This window comes from Plecotus auritus (assembly GCF_963455305.1).
Source record: "Plecotus auritus genome assembly, chromosome: 8".
NCBI classification, from domain to species: domain Eukaryota; kingdom Metazoa; phylum Chordata; class Mammalia; order Chiroptera; family Vespertilionidae; genus Plecotus; species Plecotus auritus.
In genome coordinates, this window is record NC_137782.1 from 88,828,936 (window position 1) to 88,840,023 (window position 11,088).

The 11,088-nt window shown below is 51.9% G+C and overlaps 1 protein-coding gene across 2 annotated transcripts in view; it reads right to left on the minus strand.

The window, feature by feature from the left end:
• NFATC2 (nuclear factor of activated T cells 2) overlaps positions 1 to 10,265 on the minus strand; it is a gene marked incomplete at both ends in the record, with an annotated part of 156,933 nt that extends 146,668 nt beyond the window's left edge. For both annotated transcript variants that reach the window (XM_080684546.1, XM_080684547.1), the window contains one exon: positions 10,196 to 10,265. In XM_080684546.1, coding sequence (XP_080540672.1) covers positions 10,196 to 10,265 — 70 coding nt within the window. The remainder of the gene's footprint in view (positions 1 to 10,195) is intronic.
• Between the last annotated feature and the right edge of the window lie 823 nt (positions 10,266 to 11,088).

Below are 11,088 nucleotides of genomic sequence, written 5' to 3' on the forward strand. Positions count from 1 at the left end.
AGACATTCCACTGTCACCCAACATCTCCATTTGGGTATCCAACAGGTATCTCAGAGTGAACGTGTCCCACTGAACATGATTATCTTCTGAAACTTCTCCCATGTTCCCAGCTCAGATATCGCCCGAGTGTTCAGCCCAGCCGTGGGCAAACTATGGCCCTCGGGCCGGATCCGGCTGTTCTATCCGGTTCTCTTGCTCTCCCCTCCGCTCCTTTACTTTGAATTTATATTAGTTCACAAAAACACTCCATCCATGCTTTTGTTCCGGCCCTCCGGTCCAGTTTAAGAACCCATTGTGGCCCTCGAGTCAAAAAGTTTGCCCACCCCTGGTTCAGCCAGTTCTTCGACCAAATACCAAGGAGTAACCCTGGCTTCCGCTCTTCTTTTCACCCGCGTGCAAACCCTTAGCAAATCCAGGCAGCTCCACCTTCACAGTGGAACCCAAACCCAACCCTTTATCTCCAATTTTACCGCCCTCCCTCCTGCCCCAGTCATCCCCAGTCCCATCATCTCTCACCTGGCCCACTGCGGTAGCCTCCTGCCTGGCTCACTACCACGTCTGCCCATACACAGGGCAGCCAGTGGGATGCTTTCAAAACAGACATCCCATAACCCCTCCTGTGGCTTCCCATCTAGTATAGCGTTAAATACAAACACCTGGCCTGCCGGCTCTGGGAAGCTGCCCAACCCCCACACCCGCCCCCCCAGCTCTCCTAGGTATCCTGTCATTCTCCCCTTCTCTTACTGCCTCTGCCACCCAGGTCGTCAAGCGGCGTTCTACTGAAAGTCAGACCCCAAATCAAGGTGTGCGATGCAGGAAGATGTGCCATGTGACAGCAACACAGGTCTGCAGTAGCTTGGCCAAACCCATCCTGCAGGCATAGAGGGTGGGCAAAAGTTTTCCATACAGTTGTTTGTATGGAAAATAATACAACACTTAATAAATAATAATACAGAATAAATCTGTTTCCTGTACTCATGGCTATAAGCATACTTTTGCCCACCCCTGTATTATGTTTGATCTGCCCTGTAATTTTTTAATCTGAACTAACATTGTTTAATTAGATTTCATATACAGATTAACATTTTCACTGTCTCGTAAAAAATGGGAAGATCTGGCCACAGTAGCAGGCCTGTATCACCTGGAGCTGAGTAGAAGCCACCCCTTCAGATGAGTCTGTGGCTCTCAGGGCCCCACAGACTGCCCCCATGTGTTCCCATGAGCCCATGAGCTTGAGACCCTGATCTCCAGGCTCTTGACTCCTTTTCATTCCTTGTGGAACTAATATTTAACAAGGGGACATGGTCAGCAAACTCACCTCTCCCTGAGACTGCTGTCCTTGCCTTCCATTAAACAGGAGATGCCAACACCCCCCAAGCAGGGGCGGGTGGCCTCATCTCCTGCCGAGTCAGAGCCCCAAGGGCAGGCAGTGGAGGCTGGTTGGTTAGGGCATGGTGCATTGGCGAGTCATGTTCACCCCACAGCTCGCTCTCGAACATCCGCCTTCATGCTGTCCCCACTGTCACCCTCTGTCACCCAGGCTGCCTCCTAAATGCCCGCACCCCCCAGTACCATGTGTCTGTCTCATCTCCATTCTCTCTCTTGCTGGGGTCTTTGCAGACTCTAACATCTGTGTCAATTTCACAATCTTTGAAATCAGGGAGCGGCAAGAACAAGCATGCTGACTCCAGGGACCTCAAAGCTAACCCCCATCAGGCTCCCTTCAGCACGACCCCCCGCCCCCCCCCCCCCAAAAAAAAGCAAATGGTGTCTCCTCTCACCCTCTCTTTCTTTCCTCTGTCAACACAATCACTAGGCTTCCCCTAAACTTTAGTTAATTAGCATGTAAATGGCTTCACATGATTGTCTCTCCCCTACTTTACAAAAAAAAAAAAAAAAAAAAAAAGGCTTTATCTGCGTTTCAAATACAAACAAGCACATCTTAATATCTCGGATTTTCTCCAGCACCTGGCTGGGCCTCACAGCTAGGACATGCTCCACAAACGCCGCTGGCTGAGTGACTCAAGCAGGTCGTCCCAAACCCACAGTGAAGACCCCAGAGAATGGGTGGAAAGTGGGTTTCTCCCCTTCAGGAAGGTCTCCTGAAGGTTATTAGGCTTAAAGAAAGTAATGGCTTGAATTTAAAACAGTAAAATAATAGTGAAAACGGCAGCTAAGATGAACAGGCCACTGAGAGTGTCTCAGGCATGAGCTGTGTACCCCCCGGTGAAAGGATCACTGTTGCCCCCACTGAGGCACGGAAGAGGTTGTGTTACTTTTCTAAGTCACACGTGCCGCCACAGACATGGTTTTGTCCCATGTGAATCTGATACTCATTACTGACTCACATTTTTCCTGGGCTATTAGCTAAGGGTGGATTTGCTAAGGGACATGTTTGGACCGAGATGAAACGCTAAAAAAAAAGTCTTATGACTCCCAGTGATAGCAGAGGGTAAAGGAGAGCTGGCATGGGGAATCTGGGCTGGGCCGAGAGGAAGGCATGTCTGAAGTGGCTCATATTATTCACAAAATCAGTGGCATATATCCTCGGGTGTCAAAGACAGGGAACATCCCTGCAGAACCCCAGGGCTCACAGGAGCGCAGCTTGAGAGCTGCAAGAAGAACGCACCATGGGCTAGGAAGTGCCGCTTGTCGCCTCCTCCTCCACCTTGTGCTGGCCCCAGCCACCGTCATTTCCTGCCTAGGCCACTACAACAGCCTCCCACCAGCACTCACTCTCACCTGCCTACAGGCTGCTCTCCACTCAATGGTCAATACAACCCTTCCAGAGATCAACGGGCTCCCACCGCTGCTGCTTAGAATCCCCCAGTGCCCCCCCAACACCCCACCCCCCGCACCAATTGCCCTGAGAATGGACTGCCAACTGCTCATAAGACCCTACACGATCCTGCCCTGGCTTGTGTCCATAATCTCGTCTCCCGTCACAATCCCCCAGCCTTTTCTGTTCCAGCCACACATCTTCTTGTGGTCACTGACTATCCCAGGCACACCTCTCTCCTCAGGGCCTTTGCACATGCTACTTCTGCTTTGGATGCTTGTCCCCCAGACATTTCACAGGCAGCTCCCTCGCCGTTCAGGGGTCAATGAAAAAGACCTCTCTTTAGAAAGCAAGGGACCACCCAGCCTGAATGAGCAATCCCTACTGCTCTGGGTTGCCGTGTGTCCCTCCCCAAAAATATGTTTGAGTCCTAACCCCCTTCCTGTGTGTGCGATCTTATTTGGAAAATGGGTCTTTGCAGATATCATCAAGTCAGGCTGAGGTCATTAGCGCTAAGGACTCTCATCCAAGGACTGGGGTCCTCGTGAGAGGACAGGAAGAGGCTGTGTGACGATGGGGATAGACAACGGAGTGATGCACAGACAAGCCAAGGAATGAACGCCACGGGTTTGCAGGAGTCACCTGAAGCTGGAAGGGACAGGGACCTCCCCTCACAGAGCCTCAGAGCCCACGTGGCCCTGCTGACACCTTAATTTCAGACTCTGAGTCTCCAGAACTGAGAGGAGAGATTGCTGTTGTTTCAAGCCACCCGGTTTGTGGTCATCTGTGATGGCAACCACAGGAAACAAGTACACCCACCTACCACACTCTCTCTCTCTCTCTCTCTCTCTCTCTCTCTCTCTCACACACACACACACACACACACACACACATTCACGTGAATATGCCAAGTCATTTGCATATGACTCTTCTCCTATTTCAGTCCCTTAGGTTTAACAGCATTTGAAATCATCTGGGCCAGTGGTCGGCAAACTCATTAGTCAACAGAGCCAAATATCAACAATACAATGATTGAAATTTCTTTTGAGAGCCAAATTTTTTAAACTTAAACTTCTTCTAACGCCACTTCTTCAAAATAGACTCGCCCAGGCCGTGGTATTTTGTGAAAGAGCCACACTCAAGGGGTCAAAGAGCCGCATGTGGCTCGCGAGCCGCAGTTTGCCGACCACTGATCTGGGCTATTCCTGCGCTCACTCGCTGGGTGTTTGCCGAGTGAGGGCCAACTGTCCCGGCCACCACTCTCTCCCGGCACCTTGCACAGAAACTGGCGCACAACGGATGCTCTAAAAGCGCTGATGGAAACGAATGAATGGTCCAGGGAGCTCCTAAGAGGTGGGAATGAGCTGGGCCCTGAAAGAAGATGTGAAAAGGGGAGAGGGAGCCCCGGTGGGAAGACGGGCGCAGGCCAGGCACAGGGAGCAGTGTGAGCAGTGTAGTGTGTGAAAGGAAGGAAGGGGGGCAGGCGCAGACCCCTCTGAGTGTAGCCAGTGCTGGGAATGCACCTGCTAGGATGGCAGGACAAGAAGCACCCAGCTGGGCTGTGGCCCCGAGAGAGGCTTTGAGGAAATGGGTCCCTGGGCAGGTCCATTACACTGGAGAGACTGGATGTGGTGGGGATGGGGGCCACCAGAAGTCACTGAGTGGTCCAGAAAGGCAGGGTGGAAGTGGAACAGGAACCCCCCCAACACACACACACACACACACACACACACACGCACACATGCACACACAAGCACGCACACATACACATGCACGCACACGCACACACACACATACACGCACACATGCACACACACCACGCTCTGTGGAGGGCTGGCTCCATGGGGGCGGCAGCCCTCTGCTCCAGCTCATGCCGGCTCGCTGGGTGGTCCCCCTGCAGGAAACAGGAGAAGCAGGACCATGGAGCCCTTAAACACCGAGCTTCTGGCATCAGCCAAATCTGGTTCTGCCCTTGGAATGCCTTGGCCACTCCCTTCTTGGTTTCCTCGTCTCTAAGCAGGGATCGTGTTAAACACCCGCCTCTCGGGGTTTTGTGAGAATCCACTGACATCATATCGGCAAAGTGTTTGGCCACAGAGGATGTCACATTGGGAAAACAGGTCGCCTTCTTGCCACGGTTATTCAACCCAATGGGAGCAACATGGTGGAGTGGGCTTGAGTCCAAGCTCCAAGGCCCAGCGACGTGACCTGGGGGCGTGGCTGCACCTCCCGGTGCAAGAGGGGGACACTGCCTGTCAGGCTGGTATGAGGATTAATGAGGTGGCACACGGAACGCCCTTAGGATGGCGCCTGGCACATAGTTGGCACTCAGTCGTGGTGGCTGCTGTCATGGTCATGGTTGCTGTTTGTTGTTCTTGCCTTTGGGGGCTGATTCATCCCAGACAACAGCATGAGAGCATGTGCCTGGTGGATGACCCAGGGAGAATTTCCGTGTAGGACACTAGCGTGAGGTGCGGTGGGGAACGTGGAAGTTCAAGGCCAGCGTCATGGTCTAAAGGAGGTGTAGGAGAGTGAGCCGAAAAGACGCCGTGGTGCTTCCGCTGGCCTTAGGAAGTCAGGTCACCCCACTGCATCATTTATTCATCCATCCATCCATCCACCATTTAACAAAAGAGCACCTACTGCATCCAGGCACTGTTCTGGGCCCTGGGGCCACAGGGGAACACGGACAAAGCACGGACAGTCACCACCAGTGTGATAAGTAAAGGGTAGGGCAGCTCGGGGCAGAGTCCCAGGGAACGGCCAAGCCAGTCTGGGCACTCAAAGGCCCGAATTGCTCTTCTAGCAAAGGAACAAAAACAGGACCCTGCCTGGCTTCTTCTAGGTAAGATTCGAGATACTCATTATGTAGTGAGAGCATGCACAGGAAAGTGCTTGGTAATTGTTTTATTGTTGCTGTTGTTAATCCTCACCTGAAGATATTTTTCCATTGATTTTTAGAGAGAGTGGAAGCGGGGGAGAGAGACAGAGAGAGAGAAACATCGATGTGGGAGAGACACATTGATTGGTTACCTCCTGTAAGCACCCTGAACAGGGCCAGGGATGGAGCCTGCAACCCAGGTATGTGCCCTTGACCAGAATCAAACTGGGACCCTTCAGTCCATGGGCCAATGCTCTCTCCACTGAGCCAAACCAGCTAGGGCAATAATTGTTTGTTCTTTTCTAGGTGGGATCTTTTTTTGGGGGGTGATAAATATGAATGAATGAATTGTACAGTAATAATAGCAGCAATTGTTTATTAAGTAATTGGAGAGTCATATTGTTTATTAAAAGATTGACACTCTACCCATAGATTGGTAAATGATTGCTGTCATCCTCTCCACCCCACCCCACCCCTGCCCACCAAGGGACCTTTGCTGTCTTGGGACCTTCCCTGTAATTCAGCAGATGAAGAGTTAAAACCTGGCATGGTAGGGGAGTCTCCTTGGACCCTGCCCCTGCTGTTCTGATTGTCTGATACTCACTGTCAAATATATTAATGATTATTCCAGATAATATTACTATCACTCTTTTACACGTGGGGAAACTGGGGCACAGGAAGTGGAGGTACTAGTGAGTGAGTGGCAGAGCCAAGATTTGAACCTCTCACCCAGATCTCAAGCTGTTGATGTCCTGGGTGTAGAATATTACCTAGAACCCATTGGACACTCACAGAAATAGGAAACCCAGCCCCTGTTCTCAGGGGAAAGTCTTTAATAAAGGGGTCGGAGGAGCTTCTCTCTGAAGTCCTGAGAAAAGGGGGAGGCTGGAGGGCCCTTGGAGGGGCCTCTGTTCTGGGCAGAAACAGAAAGCAGTGCTGGCCTCAGAGCCTCCTGGCCGCTGGGGGCCAGTTTCCTTCTGGGGGAAGTGGAAACATTGTCCTTCCCCTTCCCTGAGGCAAGGGAAGGCAAGGAGCCCTCCCTGAATCATTCTATGCTCAGACAAATCAGCTGCTGCCTCGGTTTCCCCATCTTTAACGATGATGCTGGTTCCCTCCACATCCGCCCACTCTCCCCTTCTACCATTCCAGGATATGCCAAGAAATAACATGGTGATGGGGAAAGAACCAAGGATCAAGGAGTGGACCCCCTCAGTTTGCTCTTCTATCGAAAGGCATTATAAAAATTATGGTAACATTAGTGAGTTCCAGACACAGCACAGCCTACGGTCAAGGGCCTGTGTTCAAATGATGGCTCCGGCCCAGCCAGTGTGGCTCAGTGGTTGAGCATCAACCTATGAACCAGGAGGTCATAGTTCAATTCCTCAATTCCCAGTCAGGGAACATGCCCAGGGTGCAGGCTGGATCCCTAGTAGTGGGGGAGGAGGGGCATGCAGGAGGCAGCCAATCGAAGATTCTCTCTCATCATTGATGTTTCTATCTCTCTCTTCCTCTCTCTGAAATCAATAAAAACACATTTTTAAAAATAAATAAAAACAAATGATGGCTCCACCACTTCTCCGCTGGGTAGCCAGCGGTCGGCAAACTCATTAGTCAACAGAGCCAAATATCAACAGTACAACGACTGAAATTTCTTTTGAGAGTCAAATTTTTTAAACTTAAACTTCTTCTAACGCCACTTCTTCAAAATAGACTCGCCCAGGCCGTGGTATTTTGTAGAAGAGCCACACTCAAGGGGCCAAAGAGCCGCATGTGGCTCACGAGCAACAGTTTGCCGACCACGGGGGTAGCCCTTGGCCAGTTACTGTACCTCTCTGTGCCTCACTGCCCTCCTCTGTGCAGGAGATGACTGCACAACTTAGCAACATTCTTGCCCGGACAATTAAAGACGTAAGACTTGCAAACACTTGGGTGTGCCGCTCCCAGCCAATGCTCAATATACACTTGCTCTCACCCCCTTAGACAGCATGAGAGTTCCCACTGTGTGCAACCCTGGGCAAGGCTGGCTACCACTGTCCTCAATCGTCAGATAACAATAACATCGCATGTGTGTTAACCGCATGTTAAGCATTGACGTTAGCATTTTCCGTGCGTGATTTCACAGGATGTTTATAACAACCCTGTGAGATCAACATGATCATCTTTCCCTTTTGCTGATGAGGAAACTGAGGCTTTGCAGCCATCATCTTAGCCCAACCTGTCTCACTATGAAGCCCCAGTAAGTTGAAAAGTATCTGGAGAGGTTTGAAGTGCTACATCTCTTCAGCAACTTTTTGTTGCAAAATCCAGTTTCTGTATCCATGTAAGTTATTGTTTTGCAACTTCAATAGGAACTCAGCTAACATTTATCGAGCATGGACTATGAGCATGGCATCGATATTATTGGCCCCATTTTACAGATGTGAAAACTGAGGCACAGAGAGGTGAAGGCACTTATCCAAGATCACACAGTGTGATGTGGCCAAACAGAAATTCTAACCAAGCAGAAGGCAGGGAGTTCCAGTCTGGGAGTGAACAGAGCTCATGCTGGATGTGTTTATTCCTAAAATACTTTCCATCATCCCACTTCAGATAAAACTGAACACACCTCTTTCAGATCTTCAGTTTTTCCCAGAGCCTTGACCCAAAGCTGCACAGCAAGGTCAGTATTTTCCTGCCATGCAAATATTCCTATTCGCTATTCATGGCCCCACCCATCTGCATGCACATTTCAGGTCTGTCCCTAAGCTCACGTGGTGTTTGAGTTTAAAGGGGCATGAGCTTCTCCCTCAGCAGGGCATGGTGGAAGCATCTCTCACGCCAGCTCTTTGATGCCTGGAATTGCATTCTGTGTGCCCAGCTGCCTTGGAATGCCGAGTGTGGTTCTCTGGGAACAATGTGGTGCCCTGTCTCACACATGTGTACACACACACTGGCACGCACATACTCACAATTCCTGCACACATGAGCATGGGCTGAGAAGGGAGGCAATGAATGGGCACACGCAAGATACATGGACTCAGCACATGGAGAGAGGGGCAGGTTCATCAACCTTGAGCAGAGGTGGAGCAGTCCAATAAAATGTGAGGCTTGTATTAGATCACAGAGTCAATCAGAAGCCCTGCTTCTCTTCCAAACTCGCTCACTCGTTCTCACTCTCTCTCCCTCTCACTCTCTCTCCCTCTCGCTCTCTTCCTTTCCAAATAGAGCTCCGTTGGCATTAGTCTACCCCCCACCCCCACCATCATAACATCAAGCTCTATGTTGGTATGTGTGACAGTCAAAACCAGTTCATGTCCTTAATGTATCTGTTACCTATCTAAGAACATCGCTTTTACAGGTGATGCAATATTAGTAAATTTTTTTGCCATTATGTCACATGCTTGACCACTAGCAGAGGCCAGGATAAGCTGGTACCAGTTAAACCGTTCAAAGTGCAACTCAGCTAAAAATATGTGCCATTGAGGCAAAGCACACCATTTACCCAACCCAAGGCATTTGGCCTCACTCTGGTTTAAAAAAAAAATAAAACCCTCAGGTTTATTTGCTGAAATTGTCATTTCTTCCCCCCCCCCCCCCCCAGAACTTTAATCAGCCACGCAGAGCACAAAACCTACATTCAACTCTGATTTTATGACACCAGGCTAACTCCTCCCACGCGTATTTATTTCACTTAACTCTTGCAGCCCTGCCCGCTGGGCAGTGCCCCCACCGCCGGCAGGGCTGGCCTGGGAACAACACGCAGCATTGCCTGGTTTCCACTCTTCAAGCCCCACGCGCGAGTGTACAGCCCGCACGCCTCGCCACCCGGCCAGATGGCAGATTTTCATAACATATTCTTATACGTTAAGCCCCTCCCGTCAGATCCAAGGAGTATGATTCCAGGGCTAAATCCAAGAGAAGGAAAAAAGGCAGAAATACAGAAAGCAGAGTGTAATCAGATCGCAAAACAAACTGATGGTACACTGCACTTTAAAGGGGGAGCCGGGACTGTATCCACCAGGCACATCCAAAAAAAAGAGGGGAGGTTGTTTAAATGTCCCAGCGCATCTGCTGCTGTAACTATTTCAAAAGCGAAGTCTTCGTGGCTAGTTTTGCTATATAGTAAAAGATCAAGCCTGTTCTCCTAAAAGGAAAAAAAGCTAAACGATATAATAAATAAAAATAATAACTGTACAGCTGCGTAGCATCTGCTGTCAAAAGCCGAGTGCTGAAACGGTTAAGCAGCCAGCGGTTAGTAGCGAGAGACGCCCGGTGTCCCACGGAAGGGAAACTCCCGTGACACCTCGCCAGGGAATCCCGCGTGGGACACGGCACTGCCCGGTGCTCAGCGGTCTAACGTCGCCCCCTGTCCTCCCTCCACGGCCAGGGTGCGGGCGCTTCTGTTCCGGCCACTCTACCTGTGCGCCCTGGGCAACCGGACTCCCCGGCCCCCCTGCGACCAGCCAGGAGCCCGAAGCGCTGCCAGAGAAAGGAGCAGAAGGGAAGGGCTGGGAGGCGGGAGGAGAGCCGGCCGCAGTGGGGGGCGAGTCAGTTACCTTGGTCCACAGACCCCATGATGCGGAGGGGATGGCAGTGCCCCAGCTTGAACGCAGCCTCTCTCTGCATCTGGAAGGGATGGGGGCTTGGCGCGCGGTGTGAGAGGGGCTCTGTTTTTTGAGACCAGGAGCCAAGGGGACGCCGTCCTCTAAAGCATGCTCTCGGGGTGCCCTGGCCGAGGAGCCTGTGAGCGGCCCGGGAGCTGCGCGCCTCCGCTCCCGCTCCCGCTCCCGGCTCCCGGCTCCCGGCTCCCGGCTCCGGCTCCGGCTCCCGGCGCGTTGAGTCGGCGCGGCTCGGCGCTCGCCTTACTCGAGAGGGAACGCGACTTCCTTCCCGGCGCTCCGTGTTTATAGGCTTTCAATGCAGTAAAATAACGGGATTCCCTCACTGTTTCCTCCTGTTTATCCAGCACCATGGAAACCACTGGATCCCGTCCATCTCCAAAACTAAGGGCTTTCCTGCAAACTTCACACTCAGGAATCCATGACGTCGCCTCCTCCGCGGCCAGCCAGCTCCGTGGCTCCCTCGGCCGCCAGCACAAGTCCCTGATTGTTCGCGAGAAAAGTCAGGGAGAGGGAGTGATGCGGCCGCCAGAACAGAGGGGGTGGGGGCGTGCGAGTGTCCAAGCCGGCCCTGCAGGAGCTGCAGGCGGCAGTTTGCAAGGATAGCCCCAGCCGCCGCCTCGCTAGCCCACTGCAGCTTTTAATAAATCATGCCTGGGCTCCCAAGCCCCCCAGCTTCCAAGTGGGCGCCTCCCAGTAAAAGCCGCCTAGGGCTCACACCAACACCCCAGGTGTCCTGAGCCCCTGGACATTGACCCAGGGGCCCTTCCCTGTCCCTCCGGGCCTCCAGCAGCCCAGATTTTTTGTATTTGGGGATGGTGAGGGGAGGA